This window comes from Mustelus asterias, chromosome 24, assembly GCF_964213995.1.
Source record: "Mustelus asterias chromosome 24, sMusAst1.hap1.1, whole genome shotgun sequence".
NCBI classification, from domain to species: domain Eukaryota; kingdom Metazoa; phylum Chordata; class Chondrichthyes; order Carcharhiniformes; family Triakidae; genus Mustelus; species Mustelus asterias.
In genome coordinates this window covers 3,393,325-3,414,473 of record NC_135824.1, presented here as the reverse complement: position 1 = coordinate 3,414,473, position 21,149 = coordinate 3,393,325, and the positions used below count along the sequence as shown (strand labels likewise).

The 21,149-nt window shown below is 44.8% G+C and overlaps 1 protein-coding gene across 1 annotated transcript in view; it reads left to right on the top strand.

The window, feature by feature from the left end:
• Positions 1 to 21,149, top strand: part of frmd5a (FERM domain containing 5a) — a 258,483-nt gene that overhangs the window by 159,517 nt on the left and 77,817 nt on the right. The window contains exons 2-4 of the mRNA XM_078241189.1: positions 1,466 to 1,570; positions 17,700 to 17,742; positions 19,051 to 19,129. Coding sequence (XP_078097315.1) covers positions 1,466 to 1,570; positions 17,700 to 17,742; positions 19,051 to 19,129 — 227 coding nt within the window. The remainder of the gene's footprint in view (positions 1 to 1,465; positions 1,571 to 17,699; positions 17,743 to 19,050; positions 19,130 to 21,149) is intronic.

Genomic DNA, 21,149 nt, shown 5'->3' with positions numbered 1-21,149 from the left:
ATCTCATTAGTGGCAGCGCAAATGATTTGGCTTTTTCAGCCTCTCATCCTGTTGCCTTGCTGATCAAGGAGAGATGACGTAAATGGGGCACAATGTTTTGTTTTACAGTCAAATCTAATGCAACATTCTAAGAATTGTGAGGTTATTACGTTGAATGTGTTATTCATGTTGATGGTAATGAAACCTTCGAGATATTTGATAACCGAGGTTTAAACAGAGCAACCTATTCCTTTGGAATCCTGTCACTCCCAGCCTGCCATCTCATATTTCCAACTGCCTGATGATTTTCCTACCTTTCATGTTTAGCGTGTTTCTCGGATAGAACCTCTCCCTCTATAGGAATAGCAAGAAGTCTCACAACACCAGGTTAAAGTCCAACACTGATGAAGGGGCAGCACTCCAAAAGCTCATGATTCCAAATAGGCCTGTTGGACTTTAACCTGGTGTTGGAGACTTCTTACTATGCCCACCCCGGTCCAACGCCGGCATCTCCACAGGGTGGCACAGTGGCCCAGTGGTTAGCACTGCTGCCCCACAGCGCCAGGGGCCCGGGTTCAATTACCGGCTTGGGTGACTGTGGAGTTTTCACATTCTCCCGTGTCTGTGTGGGTCTCCTCCGGGTGCTCCGGTTTCTTCCCACAGTCCGAAGATTTGTGGATTGGCCATGCTAAATTGCCCCTAAGTATTAGGGAGATGAGCTAGGTTAAATAAGGGTTATGGGGATAGGGCCTGGGTGGGATTGTGGTCAGTGCAGACTGGATGGACCGAATGGCCTCCTTCTGCATTGTAAGATGCTATAGGAATAGAGGGATATGGAGCAAGGGCAGGCAGAAGGGATTAGTTTAATTTGGCGTCATGTCCGGCACAACATCGTGGGCCGAAGGGCCTGTTCCTGTGCTGTACTGTTCTATGTTCTATGATTGTTTACGTTGGATAAAGTAACATATTGGAGACAGTGACGTTAAAGTAAAGTTTAAAGTTTATTTATTAGTCACAAGTAGGCTTACATTAACACTGCAATGAAGGTACTGTGAAAATCTCCTAGTCGCCACACTCCGGTGCCTGTCTGGGTACACTGAGGGAGAATTTAGCATGGCTGATGCACCTAACCAGCACGTCTTTCAGACTGTAAGAGGAAACCGGAGCACCCGGAGGAAACCCACGCAGACACGGGGAGAACGTGCAAACTCCACACAGACAGTGACCCAAGCCGGGAATTGAACCTGAGTCCCTGGCGCTGTGAGGCAGCAGTGCTAACCACTGTGCCACCGTGTCTTTATCAGTGTTCGATACCTTCTCTCGAGCAACCCATTCCCCCCCCAGCCCCCGCCAGCAGATTTTGGTGTGAAAATAAAGATAGAATTATGAATAAATTACACTTGTCCCAAAGTGAAAAGTGAAGCTTCTGCACGAGTAAATTCAGTGCGAACGAAACTCATGTTGAACTTGTTCTTGTTTTTGACAGCGGGATGCTAAAGGTCACTATCTGATAGATCTCCTCTGTCATCACATGAACCTGCTGGAAAAGGACTACTTTGGAATCAGGTTTGTGGATCCTGAGAAGCAGCGGGTAGGTTCTGGGAGACGCAGTTGGACAATGGTGTATGAGCAGATTGTAACCGGGGGCTTGGCTTTCTCCACACAAACTCTTCCCCTGTTATACACCTGGAACACAATCTGCTGAATGACCACGTCAAGTGGTGCTGTTATTCTTCACCTTGCTTCCCATCGCGAGAAGAATGATATTGTTGTCCTCTCCCGTAAGAACAAAACGAGGCCTTTCAGCCTCTCATGATTGTTCTGCCATTCATGGCTAATCTGTACCTTAATTCCATCCACAAACCTTACCCCTCAAACTCGCAATCACAGTTTTGAAATTTTCAATTGATGCTTTGGCAAGAGAGTTCCAGATTTCAACTACCCGTTGTAAGACTTCACAGCTCAATGGCCTGCCTTTAATTTGAAGGTTACGGCCCCATATTTTGGATTTCCTGACCAGAGGGAATAGTTTCTCTTTCTATCGACCCTATCAACTCTTTCTAATCAACCTAAAAACTGCAATTAAATCATTTGCACTGTTAATGAGCAATGGAAAGTAAGAGTGGAAGAGGTCATAGTTTATGGAGATGCCAGCCCACGCATGAAGACTCAGCCTGTTTTCCCTCTCGTGCACAGTCACTGATGGTTATACTCAATGAGAACTGTGTGCAGAGCTAAAGAACAGGCTGCATCTTCAACGGGAATAACCATGTTGTTGGGTCGGAATTTGCTGGAGTGAGGCATAGAACCATAGAAAATTACAGCTCAGAAACAGGCCTTTTGGCCCTTCTTGTCTGTGCCAAACCATTTTTTGCCTAGTCCCACTGACCTGCACTTGGACCATATCCCTCCACGCCCCTCTCATTCATAAACCCGTCCAAGTTTTTCTTAAATGTTAAAAGTGACCCCGCATTTACTACTTTATCCGGCAGCTCATTCCACACTCCCACCACTCTCTGTGAAGAAGCCCCCCTAATATTCCCTTGAAACTTTTCTCCTTTCACCCTTAACCCATGCCCTCTGATTATTTTCTCCCCTCGCCTCAGCGGAAAAAGCCTGCTTGCATTCACTCTATCTATACCCACCAAAATCTTATACACCTCTATCAAATCCCCCTCATTCTTCTACGCTCCAGGGAATAAAGTCCCAACCTATTCAATCTCTCTCTGTAACTCAGCTTCTCAAGTCCTGGCAACATCCTTGTGAACCTTCTCTGCACTCTTTCAACCTTATTTACATCCTTCCTGTAACTAGGTGACCAAAACTGTACACAATACTCTAAATTCGGCCTCACCAATGCCTTATATAACCTTACCATAACACTCCAACTTTTATACTCGATACTCCGATTTATAAAGGCCAATGTACCAAAGGCACTCTTTACGACCCTATCCACCTGTGACGTCACTTTTAGGGAATTCTGTACCTGTATTCCCAGATCCCTCTGTTCAACTGCACTCTTCAGAGTCCTACCATTTACCCTGCACGTTCTACTTTGGTTTGTCCTTCCAAAGTGCAATATCTCACACTTGTCTGCACTTGTCTGCAAATTCCATTTGCCATTTTTCAGCCCATTTTTCTAGTTGGTCCAGATCCCTCTGCAAGCTTTGAAAACCTTCCTCACTGTCCACTACACCTCCAATCTTTGTATCATCAGCAAATTTGCTGATCCAATTTACCATATTATCATCCAGATCATTGATATCAATGACAAACAACAATGGACCCAACACCGATCCCTGCGGCACACCACTAGTCACAGGCCTCCACTCAGAGAAGCAATCCTCCACAACCACTCTCTGGCTTCTTCCATTGAGCCAGTGTCTAATCCAATTTACTACCTCCCCATGTATACCTAGCGACTGAACCTTCCTAACTAACCTCCCATGAGGGATCTTATCAAAGGCCTTGCTGAAATCCAGGTAGACAACATCCACCGCCTTCCCTTCATCCACTTTCCTGGTAACCTCCTCAAAAAACTCTAATAGATTGGTCAAACATGACCTACCACGCACAAAGCCATGTTGACTCTCCCTAATAAGTCCCTGTCTATCCAAATATTTGTAGATCCTATCTCTTATCACACCTTCCAATAACTTGCCCACCACCGACGTCAAACTTACTGGCCTATAATTTCCCGGATTTCTTTTGGAACCTTTTTTAAACAACGGAACAACATGAGCCACCCTCCAATCATCCGGCACCTCCCCCATGAATACTGACATTTTAAATATGTCTGCCAGGGCCCCTGCAAGTTCATCACTAGCTTCCCTCAAGGTCCGTGGGAATACCCTGTCCGGTCCTGGGGATTTATCCACTCTGATTTGCCTCAAAACAGCAAGCACCTCCTCCCCTTTAATCTGTAAAGGTTCCATGACCTCCCTACCTGTTTGCCCTATTTCCGTAGACTCCATGCCTGTTTCCTCAGTAAATATGGATGCAAAAAAACCATTTAGTATCTCCCCCATCTCTTTTGGTTCCATACACAGTCTACCACTCTGGTCTTCAAGAGGACCAATTTTATCCCTCACTATCCTTTTACTCCTAACATACCTATAGAAGCTCTTTGGATTTTCCTTCACTCTGTCTGCCAAAGCAACCTCATGTCTTCTTGATTTCCCTCTTAAGTAGCTTCTTGCACATTTTATACACATGCCGTATCCTGTTAGTTAGATTTGCTTAGGTTTGAAAAATGGGTTTTCCCAATAAACGGCACGGAAAAGGCAACAGGGGATCTGGGATAAATAGTGATTGGGAAAGAAAGGATTGGATTAAAAGAGAAGGAAAACAGAGACAGAATGGAAAAGTAAGAAAGAAAAGAAAATTCCCTTTCTGGGCGAGAGAGGTTGATTGGCAATCATTAACAATGATCATGTTGCTAAAAGGTTGTTAAAAGCACTGATAATTTCTAGACTTAACTTTCTGTTAGGTTTCGCAGGCGATTGATGTGAGAATGTTACAGCTGTGTGAAACGCATGGGGAAGGAAAGTGGAGAGTTAATGGAGCAGTGTAAATCGTCTAGGCAACTTGGGGCAATTCCCGGGCTATCTCTTCCTTGCCACAAAGTTGCTTCAGACGCAGTTATTTCTTCCAGTAAGCTCTGGTCTGTTATATCTAATAACAACGTTCCATTACTGACGTGTTCTATGATGCTGCAAGTGCCACAAAATCTTGTTTTCTGTGTTGCATCTTGGTATCAATATTAGAGGTTTTCAGAGCGGATTAATGGAGCTTTGAGTTGACACTAGGGTGTGCTTGAAGCATGAACGACGAGTAGAAACGTATGAATTGGATTATCTTTTAATAAAACACTGGCTCCAAAAATATAAATGATTTCTTTACAAATGTGAGCCATTGATTTTCTGGTACGATGGGTAAACTGTAATTGTATATTTCCTGTGCCAATGTTTGCAAAGTTGAGACACAGTTCATTTCTTGCTTTTATTATAATTAGTTTATGGCTGCATCATTTTAGAACCATCTCCTTTGCGCCTCTGGCAGACAGCAAAGTCTTCCAGTAACCAGGTCCCTCTGTAGTGCCACTCCAGAGCTACTGAGTGCTGAGGGATGGTAACCTGATGTACCCCTTCTCCCTCTGCCCTCTTGGTATATCTCATGTGACTCGCTGCCATCTGAAATTGAGAGTTCGATGGGCAAGAGGTAGAGAAGCATTAGCTGGTGTCATGGCGCAGGGCAGCACACTGTGTTGGTATTCTGGCATGTGGCACTGCATTAGTATCTCCACGTCACCCTTCCGTCAAAACACAATGGCCCATTAGAGCTCGATCAGTGACAAGCATTTAATCAACAAAGGTTAAAGACCCTGTGTTACCATTGTGGAGAGTCTTCAATCAGAGTCAATTCTTCCAAGCAGCAGGAGGAAGCTGAGCTGAAAGCTTCTTTAAGACATTACCATGTTAAGGGTTGCTGCATCCAAGCTGTAACTGTGCAAGTACAATTTTTTTTTGAGATTTAACTCATTCAGCATTTAATCTGAATGTTTAATCTGAATGATACAAAAATTGGAGGCGTTGCAGATAGTGAGGACGATTGTCATAGGTTACAGCAGAATATAAATCGGCTGGAGGCGTGGGCAGATGGAATTTAACCCGGACAAATGTGAGGTGATGCGATTTGGAAGTCTATTGCAGAAGGAAAGTAAACAGTAAATGGTAGAGCCCTTAGAAATATTAGCATATCGAGGGATCTAGGCGTGCAGATCCACAGTTCCTGTCACATGAGCAGCCTGGGAATGGAGGGATACAAACGATTGGTCTAGTTGGACCAAGGAGCGGCACAGGCTTGGAGGGCCGAAGGGCCTGTTTCCTGTGCTGTACTGTTCTTTGTTCTTTGTTCCCTGAAAGTGGAACTCAGGTGGACAAGAAGGCGATGGCATGCTGGCCTTCATTGTTGGGGTGTTGAGTATAGGAATTGGAAAATCATGTTGCAGCTGTATAAGACTTTGGTTAGGCCGCATTTGGAGTATTGTGTACAATTCTGGTCGCCACACTACCGGAAGGATGTTGATGCATTGGAAAGGGTGCAGAAGAGATTTACCAGGATGTTGCCTGGTTTGGAGGATATGGACTATGAAGAAAGGTTGAACAAACTTGGATTGTTTTCATTGGCGCGTCAGAGGATGAGGGGGGACCTGATAGAGGTTTACAAGATTATGACAGGCTTGGATAGAGTGGATAGAGTTTTTTTTCCCAGTTTCGAAGGGTCAAGTAGTCGGGGACATAGGCTGAGAGTGAGAGGGGGAAAGTTTAAAAGAGATGTAAGGGGCAAGTTTTTCACACAGAGGGTGGTGAATGTCTGGAACGCGCTGCCGGAGGAGGTGGTGGAAGCAGATTCTACAACAACATTCAAGAGGGATCTGGATAGATCCATGAATAGGCAGGGAATAGAGAGATATGGACCACGTAGAGGCAAGAAAATATTAGATTAGAGAGACATCTGTGTCAGCACGGATGTGGTTGGCTGAAGGGCCTGTTCCTGTGCTGTACTGTTCATTGTTCTATTTTTAACTACTCTGGGTGATTCAATGTTTACCAAGGTAAGAGAGAGACAGCAGTGTCGGGGGAAGGAATCATTTGTGTTTTCAGTGCTGAATCTCAGCATTAATTACTTCCTGTTGAGGCACAGTATTGGTTAAACAGGATCTGCTCTGACACTGAGGTTTGACCTCAATGTCAATAACCGCCCCCCCTCCCTGCAACCCCCCCACCGCACCCCCCCCCCACTCCCCATAACACTGCATTATAATACCAACTCTGAACCAAAACAGAAAATGCTGGGTAAACTCAGCGAGTCTGGCAGCAACTGTGGAGAGAGGAACAGAGTTAACGCTTCAAGTCCGAGTGACCTTGCCTTCAAAGCTGAAGAGAGGGAGAAATGTGATGCATTTTATAGTTGGAGAGAGAGGGCGGGGAAGGTGGAGCAGATTAGAAGATCAGAGATTGGTGGGAGCTAAGGAGAGATTGATAAAGATGTCTTGGACACAAGACAAAGATTAGTGGTGGTGTTAAAGACTAAAGAAGGTGTGGCAGAAAGGTAAGATAGCAGAATGGGCTCATAAAAGAACAAAGGTCAGTGAAAGCGAAACTATAGAAGTGACAGCTGGCTCTGTGGGGAAGGGGCAGTTTGTATTGGGCAAACAAAGAAAACTAAAAAGGGGTCAAGGTGCAGGAGAGAGTTCACAGCCTAAAGTTGTTGAACTCTGTGTTGCGTCCGGAAGGCCACGATGTGCCAAATTGGACAATGAGGTTTTGTTCTTGAAGTTTAAGTTGGGCTTCACTGGAGCATTGAGCAGGCCAAGGGCGGATAGGGCCTGCTTTAGCTCCTATGTCTGATAGCCTCATGGTTCAAGGGGGTGGGGCAGAATCAGGATGACTGCATCGGGTGTCCGGTGGTGGGTGGGCTGTGGCTTCCTGCCGTTGAGAAGGAGCTAATGCAATGAAACCTGCCTGGAATACATCCAATTGGAGTTGGCATCTGGACATTGAATAACTGCAATAAATTCAGCAAGAGTCAGTCTTTGCAAGGAATGGAATTGGGATTCTGATGGGTTGGAATTGGGACAATGGAGCAGGTTGGCAGAGAAAGACTGACTGACAGTCAATGTTGGCATAGTAATACTGGCAGCCAATCACAGAGGGCAAGCCATGATGACATCATCCCCCTGTTGCTCATGGTAATGATATGCGAATTAAGTGGCGATTTTGGGATTGTTCACCTTGGATAAAAGAACAAAATCATGAAGGGTTTCGATGGGATAAATGAGGAGAGACTGTTCCCAGTGCAGGAGGGTTGGTAACCAGAGGAAGTAGATAAAAGATATTTGAGAAAAAAGAGAAAAGGGAGAGATGGGGAGAAGACCCTTTTACCAAGCGAGTTGTTGTGATCTGGAAGTCGCTGCCTGAAAGGGCGATGAAAGCAGGTTCAGCAGGAACTTTTACAAGGGAATTGGATGGATACTTGTGGGGGAAATATCTGTCAGGCCATGGGGAGAAAGCAGAGGAAATAAATTTAAGTCTTTACCAGTAATGTCAACATTCCAATAATGAATTTTTCAAAACCTCTTACTGCCTGTCAAAACAACAAAATAAGTTTTATGAAGTATTGAGTCTTTATTTAGCCAGAGGTGTCACAGCCAATGGATTAAATGAAGTGTTGTCACTATTGTCCTGCTCAGCAACAAATATATGCACAGCAAGATCCCACAGCAAAATTATATAATGTCACATTTATCCAATTTGGTGATATTCGCTGAGGGATAAATGGCAGCCAGTACCAGGAGAATTGCCTCATGTTACTAACATAATGGTTTTAGGTATTTTATATCCATCATGGAATGCTGGGGCCCTCATTTAATATCTCGCCCAAAAGCTGGCACCCCTGACAGCAAAGCAGTCCCTCAGTGTTACATTGTGAGTGCCCAGCTAGATAATCTGCTCAAAGCCTGGAGCGGGACTTGAACTTACAACTTCCTGACTGGGGGACATGAGACCTACCGAATGAGCTATACTGTTCTTGGTGTGGTTTGAGGCAGTTTGAGGAGAAATCCTGAGAATGTTGAGAATTATTTTTAATATAGTTACTAAGTGTGAGGCAGTGCACTCAATTAGGGGATTGTGTTGAAGTCTGGACATACCATCTAAAACAGGCTGATTTCACCAAACCTGACACTCCACAAAGTCTTGCATTTGGGTCTGACGTTATATCACCAAAAAACATTTATTGAAGACAAGTCCAAGATGTGTATTTGTTTGACTGAAAGTGTTGAGCAGGTGTTTCGGTGAATGTCGTAGTGTTTTCATTGCAGAATCCAGGTTTCAGTGACAAACGTGAATCATCTTCCGCAGGTTAATAGAACCAAACGGTTAGAAAGTCGGACTGGGGCTTGTTGGGAAGGGGGTGAAGTGGTTAGAGGGGGAGAGGAAGGGTTTGTTTGAGAAGGGAGGGACTGGTTAGAGGGTAGGGCTGGGGCTTATTGGGAAAGGGGAGGAGCTAGATAGAGGGGCGGGGCTGGTTGTAAGCAGAGGGGCTGGCTGGAGGGTAGGGTGCAGCTGTTTAGAGAGTGGGGTGGACTTACGGGAAAACAGAGTGGCTGGGTAAAGGGAGGGACGTTCTGGGAAAGGGGAGGGATTGCCAGGAACGTTGGAACAGAAGGAGGCCATTCAGCCCCTCGCATCTGCTCTGCCATTCAATAAGATCATAGTTGATCTGTGGCCTAACTCCATGTACCTGCCCTAGGCCCATATTCCTTGATACCCCTGCTCAATAAAAATGTGTCTATCTCAGACTTAAACTTAACAATTGAGCTAGGATGGGGAGGACTGTTTTGCTCCATAATTGTTCAAGTTTAAGTTTATTTATTAGTGTCACAAGTAGGCTTACATTAACACTGCAATGAAGTTACTGTGAAAATCCCCTAGTCGCCACACTGGCGCCTGTTCGGGTACACTGAGGGAGAATTTAGCACTGTCAACGCACCTAACCAGCATGTGTTTCGGACTGTGGGAGGAAACTGGAGCACCCGGAGGAAACCCATGCAGACACGGGGAGAAGGTGGACAGTGTGAGGTGATCACCTTGTGGTAAGGGTAATGGCAGCTTCGGGAATGGTGGGACCACTGAGAGTTAAGGAGTGGGAAAGAAATAGAGAAACAGCGGTGAAGGAAATGGGGCAAAATATTAGAAAAAGAGTAATGACAGGGATTGGGTTGAGAATGAGAGAAGAAAAAGACAGAAAGGAAAAGTAAGAAACAAGGTTTAAAATAGTAAATTTTGCAGACCACTCTCAATAGCTGGAGGAGGGAGATTCGGATGTTGAGGCTGATTATTATGTCAGGACCAAAATCAGGTCATTTGATGAATCATAAATTTCCAGCCCGAAATGGCTTGGCAAGATTAAGACCATGACAAGTAGGAGCCGAGGAGGCCATTTGGCCCCTCGAGCCATTCAAAAAGATCACATTTAATTTGTCCCAACTCCACCTTCTCACACTTTCCCCACATCCACGGTGACATAGTGGGTTAGCTCTGCAGTCTCACAGTGCCAGGGACCCGGATTCGATTCCTGGCTTGGGTCACTGTCTGTGTTGAGCCTGCGCGTTCTCCCCGTAACTGTGTGGGTTTCCTTCGGCTGCTCCAGCTTCCTCCCACAGTCCAAAAGACGTGCTGGTTAGGTGCATTGTCCGTGCTAAATTCTCCCTCAGTGTACCTGAACAGGCGCTGGAGTGTGGCGAGTAGGGGATTTTCACAGTAACTTCATTGCAGTGTGAATGTAAGCCTACTTGTGACACTAATAGATCAATAAACCTAAACCTGAAATATTCCTTCATTCCCTCAGTGTCAAAAATCCAATCTATCGTGAATATGCGCATTGACTGATTATCCCCAGCTCCCTGGGATAGAGAAATCCAAAGCTTCACCACCCTCGCAGCGATGACAGTTCCCCTCACCTCCGTCCTAAATGGCCCATTCTGACCCTGTGATTCAAAGTGTGAATTTATCCACTTTTATCCACAGGATAAAAGTACAAAAGCAGAATACTTTCTGAGTGTCGAGGGAAGGGTAATGTTTGCTGCCAGAGGGACCTTTCTTATCCTTGCACAGGAACCACAGAAAGTTAACATGCAGACGCTTTACAGCAAGTAACAAGAAGACAAATGGTGTGTTGACTTGTTCCAAAGTGATTGGAGTGTAAGAGTGAAGTATTACAATTAAACAACATGAGGCCATACCTGGAGAATAGTTTCTTACTGATGCAGCAAATCTGGTGCACAATACAAGCTCTTATCAGAGAGTCAATCAGTTTCGACAAGACAAATCTCCCAGCGATTTACAGGCAATTGGAACTCGGGTTGTATCTGAGCCTCGCTGCCAGTTGCTGCAATTTTTAACACCCTATTAACGTGGGGCAGCAAGAAACGTCTTGAATTTTTCCAGCAATTTCTGGGCCAGTATGAACTCAGCGAGCTGCTGTGTGTGAGAGGGGAATTAATTCTGATTAACCACCTGTTAAAGCTGACAATACCTCTCTCACTCAGAGGGATTTGGTTCCGCAGAATAGTACAGGAGTGAAAACTCATTACATGGTACACTGAGAGGATGAAAACCATCGCCTTGCCTGAGAACCACTGACAGATGTCTTCCAGTTTCATAAATTATCATCTTATTTCTCAAGTTAGTTTCTATTCTTGCTGCCTGTGGGAGTCTTCGAATGATGTGAAAGGCGTTTTAATGCATTTGTGGGATTACAGATTAAGATGTCCTGAAATTTGAAAGCAGGCGCTTGGGTTTTCAGCCCTTTGTTTAAAAAAAAAGAAATATTAAGCTGTAATGGATGCCATGGCAACATATGTATTTAAATGAGATAATCTGTCGGTGAAGGTCACTTTGGAAAGGTTTGAGAAATGATTCATGGGTAAGGCCAGTGTAGAATGTGTTTAGGGAGCTAAAAAGCAGCTAGTGAGTGGCTCAGTCCCCAGAGCCTAACACAGGTGACTCAGAGCTTTGATAATGTATCTGACTCAGCTGTTCAATTCACTTGCATGTTCCTGCTTCATTGTACAAACCGGGCCCCAATTTGCAATGGAGCACACTATCCCTTTGTGGAGGGGCCCCGGTGTGGGAAGCAAGCCTACTTGAGGGTGGTAGTGTTAAACCCCAAAAATATTATTTTACTCCTTTAAAAAGGAGAGACTTGTGATTCTGATCAAATTGTGTGAAGAGATTAAGGAAACTGCGACCATTTCTCCTTTGAGCAGAGAAGGCTAAGAGGTGATTTAACAGAAGTGTTCCAAATTATGAGGCCTGTAAAGGGAGAAACAGTTTCAGTGATTGGAGGGTCGGTAATGTCACAGTTTAAGATCATTCTCAAAATGACCAGTGGGGAGATGAGAAATGCTTCCACACAGAGTAATTGTGATCTAGAATGTGCTGCCTGAAAGGGCGCTGGAAGCAGATTCAATAATAACTTCTGAAGGAGGATTGGAGAAATCTTTGAGGTGGAATTGGCAGGTTTATGGGGATTAGTGGGACTATTGGATAATTCTTTTAGAGAACGAGCACTGACATGAAGGGATGAATGGCCTCCTGTAAATTCAATTTAAGTCCAGGAACGTCGGAGTGGAGAACAAGCTTTGTTTTATTCATTCATGGATATTTATTGCCCAGCTCTGAGGGGATTTAACAGTCAACTACTTTGTTGCTGTGAGCCTGGAGTTACATGTAAGCAAGACCAGGTAAGCACGGCAGATTTCCTTCCCTAAAGGACATTAATGAACCAGATGGGTTTTTACGACAATCGACAACGGTTTCATGGTCATCAGTAGACTTTTAATTCCAGATTTTCTGCCGTGGTGGGATTTGAACCCGGGTCCCCATTCACCCTGGGTCACTAATCCAGCGAAAATATCATTGTGCCACAGACTCCCCAAACTACTGGACTTTCCAGGTCAGGTCCAGCAAGTGATTCTGGCTGTGGTGGCTATGCACATGGACAGTACCCCCAGGGCTGAGCTGAAGTGTCTGGAAGAACGTGAGTTCAAATCCAACCAGGGCCGATTTTAGAAATTGATCTCTCCACTATTAATAAGTTAAAATTCTGGAAGGATCATGTTGTTACCAATAATGGAGCAACTGGGAGAGGCGATAAATGCAGCGATGCTCGTGAGCCAAGAATTAATTTTTTAAAAGCTGTGAGATTATAAGGCTCACTCTAATCTGCCCCCACAATATTCCTTGGGTGAGATTCTCCAGCCTCCCAGTTGTGTGTTTCCCGCCGGCGAGAGGTGGCGCGTTGTTTGCTCGCGGTGGGATTCTCTGTTCTCACTGCTGTCAATGGGAATTCCCATTGCCATCACCCCATGCTGGCAGGATAATCACTGATGGGGATGCGCTGCCGGCAGGACTGGAGAATCCTGCCGGCGGGAATGGCCGGAGAATTCCAACCCTTATCTTTATCCTTGGCTTTCTTCCCTTTGGCACAGCCCCACAACATTTCCATTTTTCACATCAACAAAGCTCGTGGCTTCTATGAGAGAATCTGACAGCTTTCACTGTTAATTGACATTGGATTATTGGCAGCTTTGCTCTGCTGATTCACAGCGAGACTGACCAAACTCATTCAGTGCAGGTTCATTTGGACAAAGGGAGATTTTGACCCCATCCACTCATCTGACTTGAGTTTGTCTGGTGAAGAGAGATTGATGAAACTGGGCCTGTATTCTCTCGAGTTTCAAAGAATGAGAGGTGACCTCATTGAAACTTACAAGATTCTTACACAGCATGCCAGGGTGGAGGATGTAGGTCGGATATTCCCCCTGGCTGGTGAGTCTAGAACCAGTCTTGGAGATATAGTCTCAGGATAAGGGATAGCCAAGGAAGAGTGAGATGAGGAATTTCTTCACTCAGAGGATGGTGGATCTTAGGGGATTCTCTACCCCAGGGGACTGTGGAAGCTCAGTCATTGAGCATGTTCAAGACGAAAATCGATAGGTTTCTGGAAACTATGACATCAAGGGATATGGGGAGAGTGTGGGAAAATGGTGTTGAGGCAGATGTTCAGCCATGATCGAATTGAATGGTGGAGCAGGCTTGATGGGCTGAATGGCCTACTCTGGTTCCTATGCTCCTACATTTCTGATTAAGAATGAGCAGGTGATGATCTAACCCATATCTTCATCCAGGAACAGTGACTTATTGATGTCGTTGTTGCAGTAAATATGAAAATAACAAAATCCTGCTGGTGTCCACAATATATCACCATGTGTTGCCAACCTCTCGAGATGCCAACTCTCCAGGATTACTCTGGAGGCCCCAGGAGTTAAAGATTGAACGTAATCCAGGAGAAAACTCACTGGGACATTTTAAAAAGTGTGCTTTTCTTAATTTTCTTTGAACCCTTTTGTTTATTATTATTACTAATTACTATTATTGGAACAGTCTTTTTTTAAAAAAAAGGCAGCCATCCAGGAATCATCCAATCAAGTGGTGAAGAATCTGCTTGCTTTCCCATTGGCTGTGGGCAGCCAATCAAACACAGATGGAGATGTGGGAACAGCCAATGGGAGGGGGGGGGGGGTCATATGATGATACCTCCAGGAATATGTCCAAGCAGAGTTGGCAAGTCCAACACTGGGCCCCAATATATCGAGGCGTTGCGCAGTGTACTTTGTACCCACATGTAGCAAGGCCACAGGGGGATCTTTCAGCAAGATTCCAATTTACCCACGATCATTCCACCACTTTCTAAATCTAAAGTAACTCTTGAGTGTAGCTAAATAGCCCTGCGTTAGATCATGAAGATGGACTTGGAGCTCAGAAAATGCTGGAGAATCTCAGCCGGTCTGACAGCATCTGTGGAGAGAGAATCGAGCCAACGTTTCGAGTCTGTCCCAGACTGAAGTTGTCAGACCTGCTGATATTTTCCAGCGTTTTCTGTTTTTGTTTCCGATTCCAGTATTTTGCTTTGCTATTATGAACTTTAAGCTGATGTCTACTTGGGTTTGGAGAGAGTGGATTGGTAACTTGAGGTCATTATGGAGTTGTAAATAACTCCTGCAGTTTAAAAAAAAGTCTTGGTTAAAACAAAATAATAAATGTGTAAAAATGCAATTTAAGACAGCGCTTTCTTGTGAAAGATTTTTCTCATGTGGAGTTGTGGGGCACAGGGAGGCGGTGGTTCTTTGTGGTTCAGAGTTACCTCATTAATCCTGTTCCCCTCTCAAGTATTTATCCAATCTCCTTTTGAAACGTTATTGAATCTATTTCCACCGCTACTTCAGATAAAGTTTATTTATCAGTCACAAGTAGGCTTACATTAACGCTGCAATGAAGTTACTGTGAAAATCCCCTAGCCGCCACACTCCGGCGCCTGTTTGGGTACACTGAGGGAGAATTTAGCATGGCCAATGCTAACCAGCACGTCTTTCGGACTATGGGAGGAAACCGGAGCACCCGGAGGAAACCCACACAGACACGGGGAGAACATGCAGACTCCACACAGACAGTGGCCCAAGCTGGGAATTGAACCCGGGTCCCTGGTGCTGTGAGGCCTCAGTGCTAACCACTGGGCTACCGTGCCGCCCCTTTCCTTGCTGAGATAGTGCGTTCCAAACCAAAAACTGGTTGCAGATGAAATAAACTTTCCTTTGTGCTGTAAGATTCTGTGATTCCAAATCGAGGAGATCTGGATCTCAGCGGACTGAATTTTATAGCCCCATTTCTGGCTGTGCTTTTGGCAGTGGGGTGGGAGGAGGGAGGTGGGTGGGTGGGTGTATTTAAAATTATGACAGGTGATTAGCCTACCATCTTCCTGCCCACTCTCCTAACACAATCCCCATGAAACGGTGGCTGGGTGGGTGCTGAAATGACCAGCCAGCCACCATCTTTAAAATAACATTGAATGGGTAATCGAGCTTGCTGACTATTGACCTGAATATTAAGCTGCCCACATCACAATACAGTTGGCATGGGTAAGAGTGCGCAGGGTGGAGTTTTACCCCAACTGGTTAAAAGGTAGGTTGGAAGGGGGTACATTCTTTGGGGATGCCCTGTGGGCATTGGAAAACCCTTCACCCCACAAATTGATACGCCCCTTTGAACCTCCAAAACCTGTCACCTTGCCCACCCCCTCCCACTCCCTAAGGTGCACAAACTTTTCTTGCCCTCTGAGCCCAGGACTTCCCAGAGACTGGAAGCCATTGCTCTTCTGCATCAGCTGATTTCTTTCCCTGCTGAGGCTGCCAGAACTGTCTGATTGGCTGGAAGCTCCTGAGGGCGGGACCTCTGGCTGCTCACTCTGGGGCCGCTGTGTTATTGCTGAGACTGAGCGGCATCCTTTAAAGTTGGTTTGAAACTAACTCCTGTAACAGGAGACAGAGCAATATGCATCCCAGCCCCCAAGTCGCTCCACCTCTATCTCTCCTTTAAGAAGCTGTTTAAAACCTACATTTTGACCAAGCTTTTGGTCACCTGTCCTCATGTCTCTTTACGTGGAAGGTCAGATTGGATTTGTCTAGGAAATACCTTGGGACATTTAACTCTTTTAAAGGTGCTATATAAATGGAAGTTTTTGTTGTCGGTTAAGGCTGTTTGCCGTATAACTCTTTGCTATTCCTTGATGCCAATCTAAATATCATGGATAGGAATTACTGGGCATCATTTGCGCTTGGTATTCATGGAACACAGGAACAGGAGGCCAGTCAGCCCTTTGAGCCATTTCTGTCATTCAATTAGATCATAACTAATTTGTATCCTAACTCCATCTAACCACACTGAAACATTGTTAAGGTTCCTGTATGAGATAGGAGACCAGAGAAACTCGAATTAATGCTGTATATCAGCTTAGACAAGCAAGTGTTTGCAGATGTTCTTATTGTGATCCATGTACCCGCTGGCTCCCATTGCCAATTAGATACCCCGCAGCTGATCCCACAGACTCCAGCATGGACATTCCATCCGTGAGGGAATCACCGAGCTCAGTCCTGGCCTTTTCACAGCCTGAGAGATTCTAGCCTGGAATAGGGCATCATCCGGGACCTGCAGCGGGGAGACTGTTCAATACTGAGTATTTAACAAAGTGCTAGGTATAACTATTCAATTGCAGGTGATTCAGAATTACACGGATCAATTCTGCACTTGTTACCAATTGTTCAATGTTAATGACTTTGCTTCTGGAACTCTGCCAAGGCAGGTTACTCTCCACAGAACCAATCAATTTAACCGGATTGATTGGATAATATTTTAATCTTTCCGAGAAAGTATGTGAATTCATACAATTGTTTTGGTAGTTTCCAATCTTGTGAATTTTTACGCTGGTTAGTCTGTGTGTTGGCAGGAAATTGAATTTCAGGAGATGGGTCCGCTTTATAAAACTGTCAATTTTTGATGGCCAATTAAAGGTTGAGACATCAGAGTCTGCAAATCCTGAAGGAGCTTGTGGGAAACCTTTGGAATTCTCCATTGCCATTGAGTTCTGATCATTCCAGATTTCAGGGAATGGAAAGCAAGGTTCCTGGTCGGAATTCTGTTCTTGCAGCCAGAACACATTCATTTCCTGGGCTGGTTTCTGGAACCACCTCTCTAACGGTGCTCAGGAACCTGTACTGTGTTCCAACCACCCGTGGGTAAAAGTGAGTTGGAGCAAAGTAACCTGGATCCTGCACCGAGTCATTTAGGAAATCTTGCTTGTGAAACTCAATCTATTGACTGTTTGTTCTATTCTGCCCTGCCTTGTACTCCCTCTTGCACTATGGGCTGTTCTCACCTTGCTCCCAGGTCCCTGTCCATTATAGCCAGTCGTGATGAAGGGAGACACTCGATATCCCCTCTGGCTTTCCTTTTCACCTGCTGGGGTTGAGGGACCATGATGGGACACTCAATCCCAAAACCATCTCCTTTCCCTTCCTCTGGGCGAGAGCTCCAATACATTACACAGTAAGTAAATCCACTGGCCTTCCTTCCATTCGGTTCCGGATTCCAGGCCAAGGATTCAGGCAGATCTCTTCTAACCTTGAGTCTTTCTCCTAAATGTGAATATTTGGATTTGCAGCATCCGCAGGATTTTGCTTTAATGCTAAATGTGAATCTTTGGGACATTGCAGGCTTTGGCCTGGTGATGTTTAACTGTGTCTCTCTCTTGTTTTACAGCATTGGCTGGATATCTCCAAGTCCATTATTAAACAAATGAAATGTAAGTTTGCAAGATTTTATGAGCTGTTCCTAAATAGGTTAACGTGCAGTAACTTACTGTCAAACCTGAACAACGTGTCACATTGTAATCATACTCGTTCATTATCCATTCTGTTACTTTATTCCATTCTTTTCACTTTTGGAGATGTCTTCCGTTGGCTGGTTTGGAACCATCATCATCTGGCAAAATCGAAAAAAGGTGAAAGAAAATGCTACATTATCTCAGATCCTGGTTCATTGGATAACCCAGTGCCCCAATCCATTGGATGACTATGTCCCATTCTATTGGGTGACCCTGTGCCCCAATCTATTGGATAACCCTGTGCCCCAATCTATTGGATAACCAAGTCCATTCTATTGGGTACCAGTAACTGTGCCCCAGTCCATTAATATCCACAGTAAAACAGCTCGATGAATCTCATTCCCCTGGCCCGCACCATTAAGGATGTTGGCATGCCCAGGTTATGTGAAGCTACATCCTAACATGAGTCTCCATCTTCAGGGAAGGAAGGGAGAACTCAGAGTAGTATCAGGTTTTCGTGACCGAGTGATTATTCAGAGTTAGAAGGTGCTGCATTCAGTTCCCTGCTCCAGAGAGTGGAAATCAGAGCTCGGGCCTGGTGACTCTTGTTGACCGTATAGGGGAGGCCGTGGCACTGGGGTATTGTCACTCGACAACCCAGGACAATGCTCTGGGGACCTGGGCTCAAATCCCACCATGGTAGATGGTGATATTTAAATTCAGTAAAAATCTGGAATTAAGTCTAATGATGACCATGAAGCCATTGTCGTAAAAACCCATCTGGTTCACTCTGTCCTTTAGAGAAGGCAATCTGCCTGGTCCGGCCTACATGTGACTCCAGATCTAAAGCAATGTGGTCTGAAATGGTCCTAGTAAGCCACTCAGTTTAAGGGAAATTAGGGATGGGCACTAATTACTGGCCCAGCCAGTGACACCCACATCCATGAATGAATAAAACTCCTAATCTTAACCCTTTGTTGTATGTGTTAGGGAAGCCTGTAAAAACTTCCGTTACCAGCTGGTGTTGTGAGGGTTACAGCCATGGAAGGAACGTTCTGACTGTTAATCATTCCCTGCAGCATCACACTGCTTGTCAACTGTGTGAAGTTACGACACAACAGCCTATAAATAATCATTGAAAACATTGTCAATCTCTCCACTGGCATGATCTCATCACAAAAGCACAAAGGAGAATCATTGGTTATTATGGGATGTTTTGGATGCTGTTCCATTGATCTGGATCACCTGACCAACTTGTAATATTCACCTTTTTCTTCCATTTGGCAGCCCAGCCCCCGTATACCATGTGCTTCCGTGTCAAGTTTTATCCCACTGACCCCTCAGCATTGAAGGAGGAGATAACTAGGTAAGTTACCTGTTATTCAGCTTATTTGTCTGAATGGCAGCTCTGAGTATAACAGTTGTCTAAGCGGAGAGAAGGAGAGAGGTTACATCTCATGAGCTGAAACAACAATCTCAAGAGCCAGCACTCAGAAGGCTTTTAAAGCCTTTAACCTATAAAAGGATTCCTGCTCCATCTACTGAATCCACTGGGGTTTATTTTCAATGTAACACGCTATTTGGATCAATCTGCAGACATTACCATCCTTGCAGTTTTAAAAGACGATTCTGGTCTGGCCATTAACTGCAAATTCTCCTGTGATAAATCCCAGGGCTCTTTCTGTAGCTCGATCCTGGTTGTTCTCTGTGCCTCTGTAGAGGTCCTGTATCTACCGACTGGTTCTATCCGTTCAATTTTAAATTGGGATCTTCAGCTGTTCCACTCTTCCTGAACACTAGAGTGGCAAATTCTCCAAGTGGTTACCGGGAAGATCCCGTTATTTGTGCTTGTTCAATCACAACGGATGTATTGCAGGTCTTCACATTTTGGGAATGAAATGGAAGATGAAACCCGCAAGCTAAAAAGAAAAATAGAGAGAGTAAATCATTTCTCCGGGAGATTTTAATTCTGCGCATGTAGATTGGGATAGAGGGAGGAAATGTGTACAAGAAGCTTTCCTGATGTCCTGACACTTACAAGGGAAGAGGCTTTGTTGGATCTGGGTATGAGTAATGCAATAGACAGGTAAGTGAGCTAAATATGGGTGGTGATGATAAAATAAGGTATTAGATGAAATTAAAACAGGAAAAGTCAGTGCAGTTGTCAGTGCTTCCAACGGCCACGCTTTTGATGGGCAGCCATTAACATCGTTCACATTCCCTCTTTGTCACCAGCTTTCTTCAAACACAAGGTTTGCAACACATTGAACACACTCTCTGTTTCAGACAATTTATTAAACCCTACCCATCTTCAATGTTGTTGGAGAGCATTTCAGATCCTCAAGGAGGCATCCCACCATCTGAGGCAGAATGATTTAAACAGAAGAAACGTAGGTGTTCATCATAGAATGATGGCATGCTTACAGCACAAAAGGAGGCCATTCAGCCCATCCTATCTAAGCTGGGTCTCTGCAAGAGCCCATCATATCTAAGCACAGGGCTGAAGGCCAACTATCCCATTCAATACCAGAGTTTATTTGGTAACACAGAACTTGAGAATTGCTGAAAAAAGAGGCATGCTGTCAAAGCTTTGCATCTTGCACTCATCAGGATAGGTACAAGATTACAAACAGTAAAGAGAACAGCAATTAATATGCATGAGAAGAGAATGCTGATTGGTTGGCAAATCATAGATGTTTACAGCATGGATACAGGCCCTTTGGCCCATTTTCCCCATGCCGCCTTTTTAACAACTAAGCTAGTCCCAATTGCCCGCATTTGGCCCATATCCCTCTATACCCATCCTACCCATGACTCTGATTGATAGAGGTGTTGCCGTGGAGAATGCACCAGGGAACAGTTAACATCCAAACTTTAGTTTAAATTCAAACTAGGCAGATCAAGTCTGATTCGCCAAGGCGCTACGATGGGAAAGGAAGCAGGGAATGGCTGTACCCCAAGCTTCTGTTTATTTGAAAAATATAGCATGGAAATGCTCCTTCTGTTTGCAAGGGACAGGGCCCTGTATGTGTACACGTAATGAACCACACTGTGGGCCTTACTATCTTAAATTGGCCGTCAGTGTAATTGTTAGCACAATTAAGATTGTTTAGCAAGCGTTGTCGAATCACATTTAATATTGGACACACTGTGACTCTGAGTTCCTTAATCATTGCCACCCCATTAGTGCCCTTCAAAAATTAACATTTAAAAAAAAAAGTTGATTCAAATACAGTAAAATCCACTGAAATGTCAGCTTTGGGTTTGCGTAATCACCGAATCCTACAGTGCAAAAGAGGCCCTTCAGCCCATCGAGTGCACCATCGCATGAAAGGCCCTGACCTGCCCATCTAATCCCACTTGCCGGCACTTGGCCCATAGCCCTG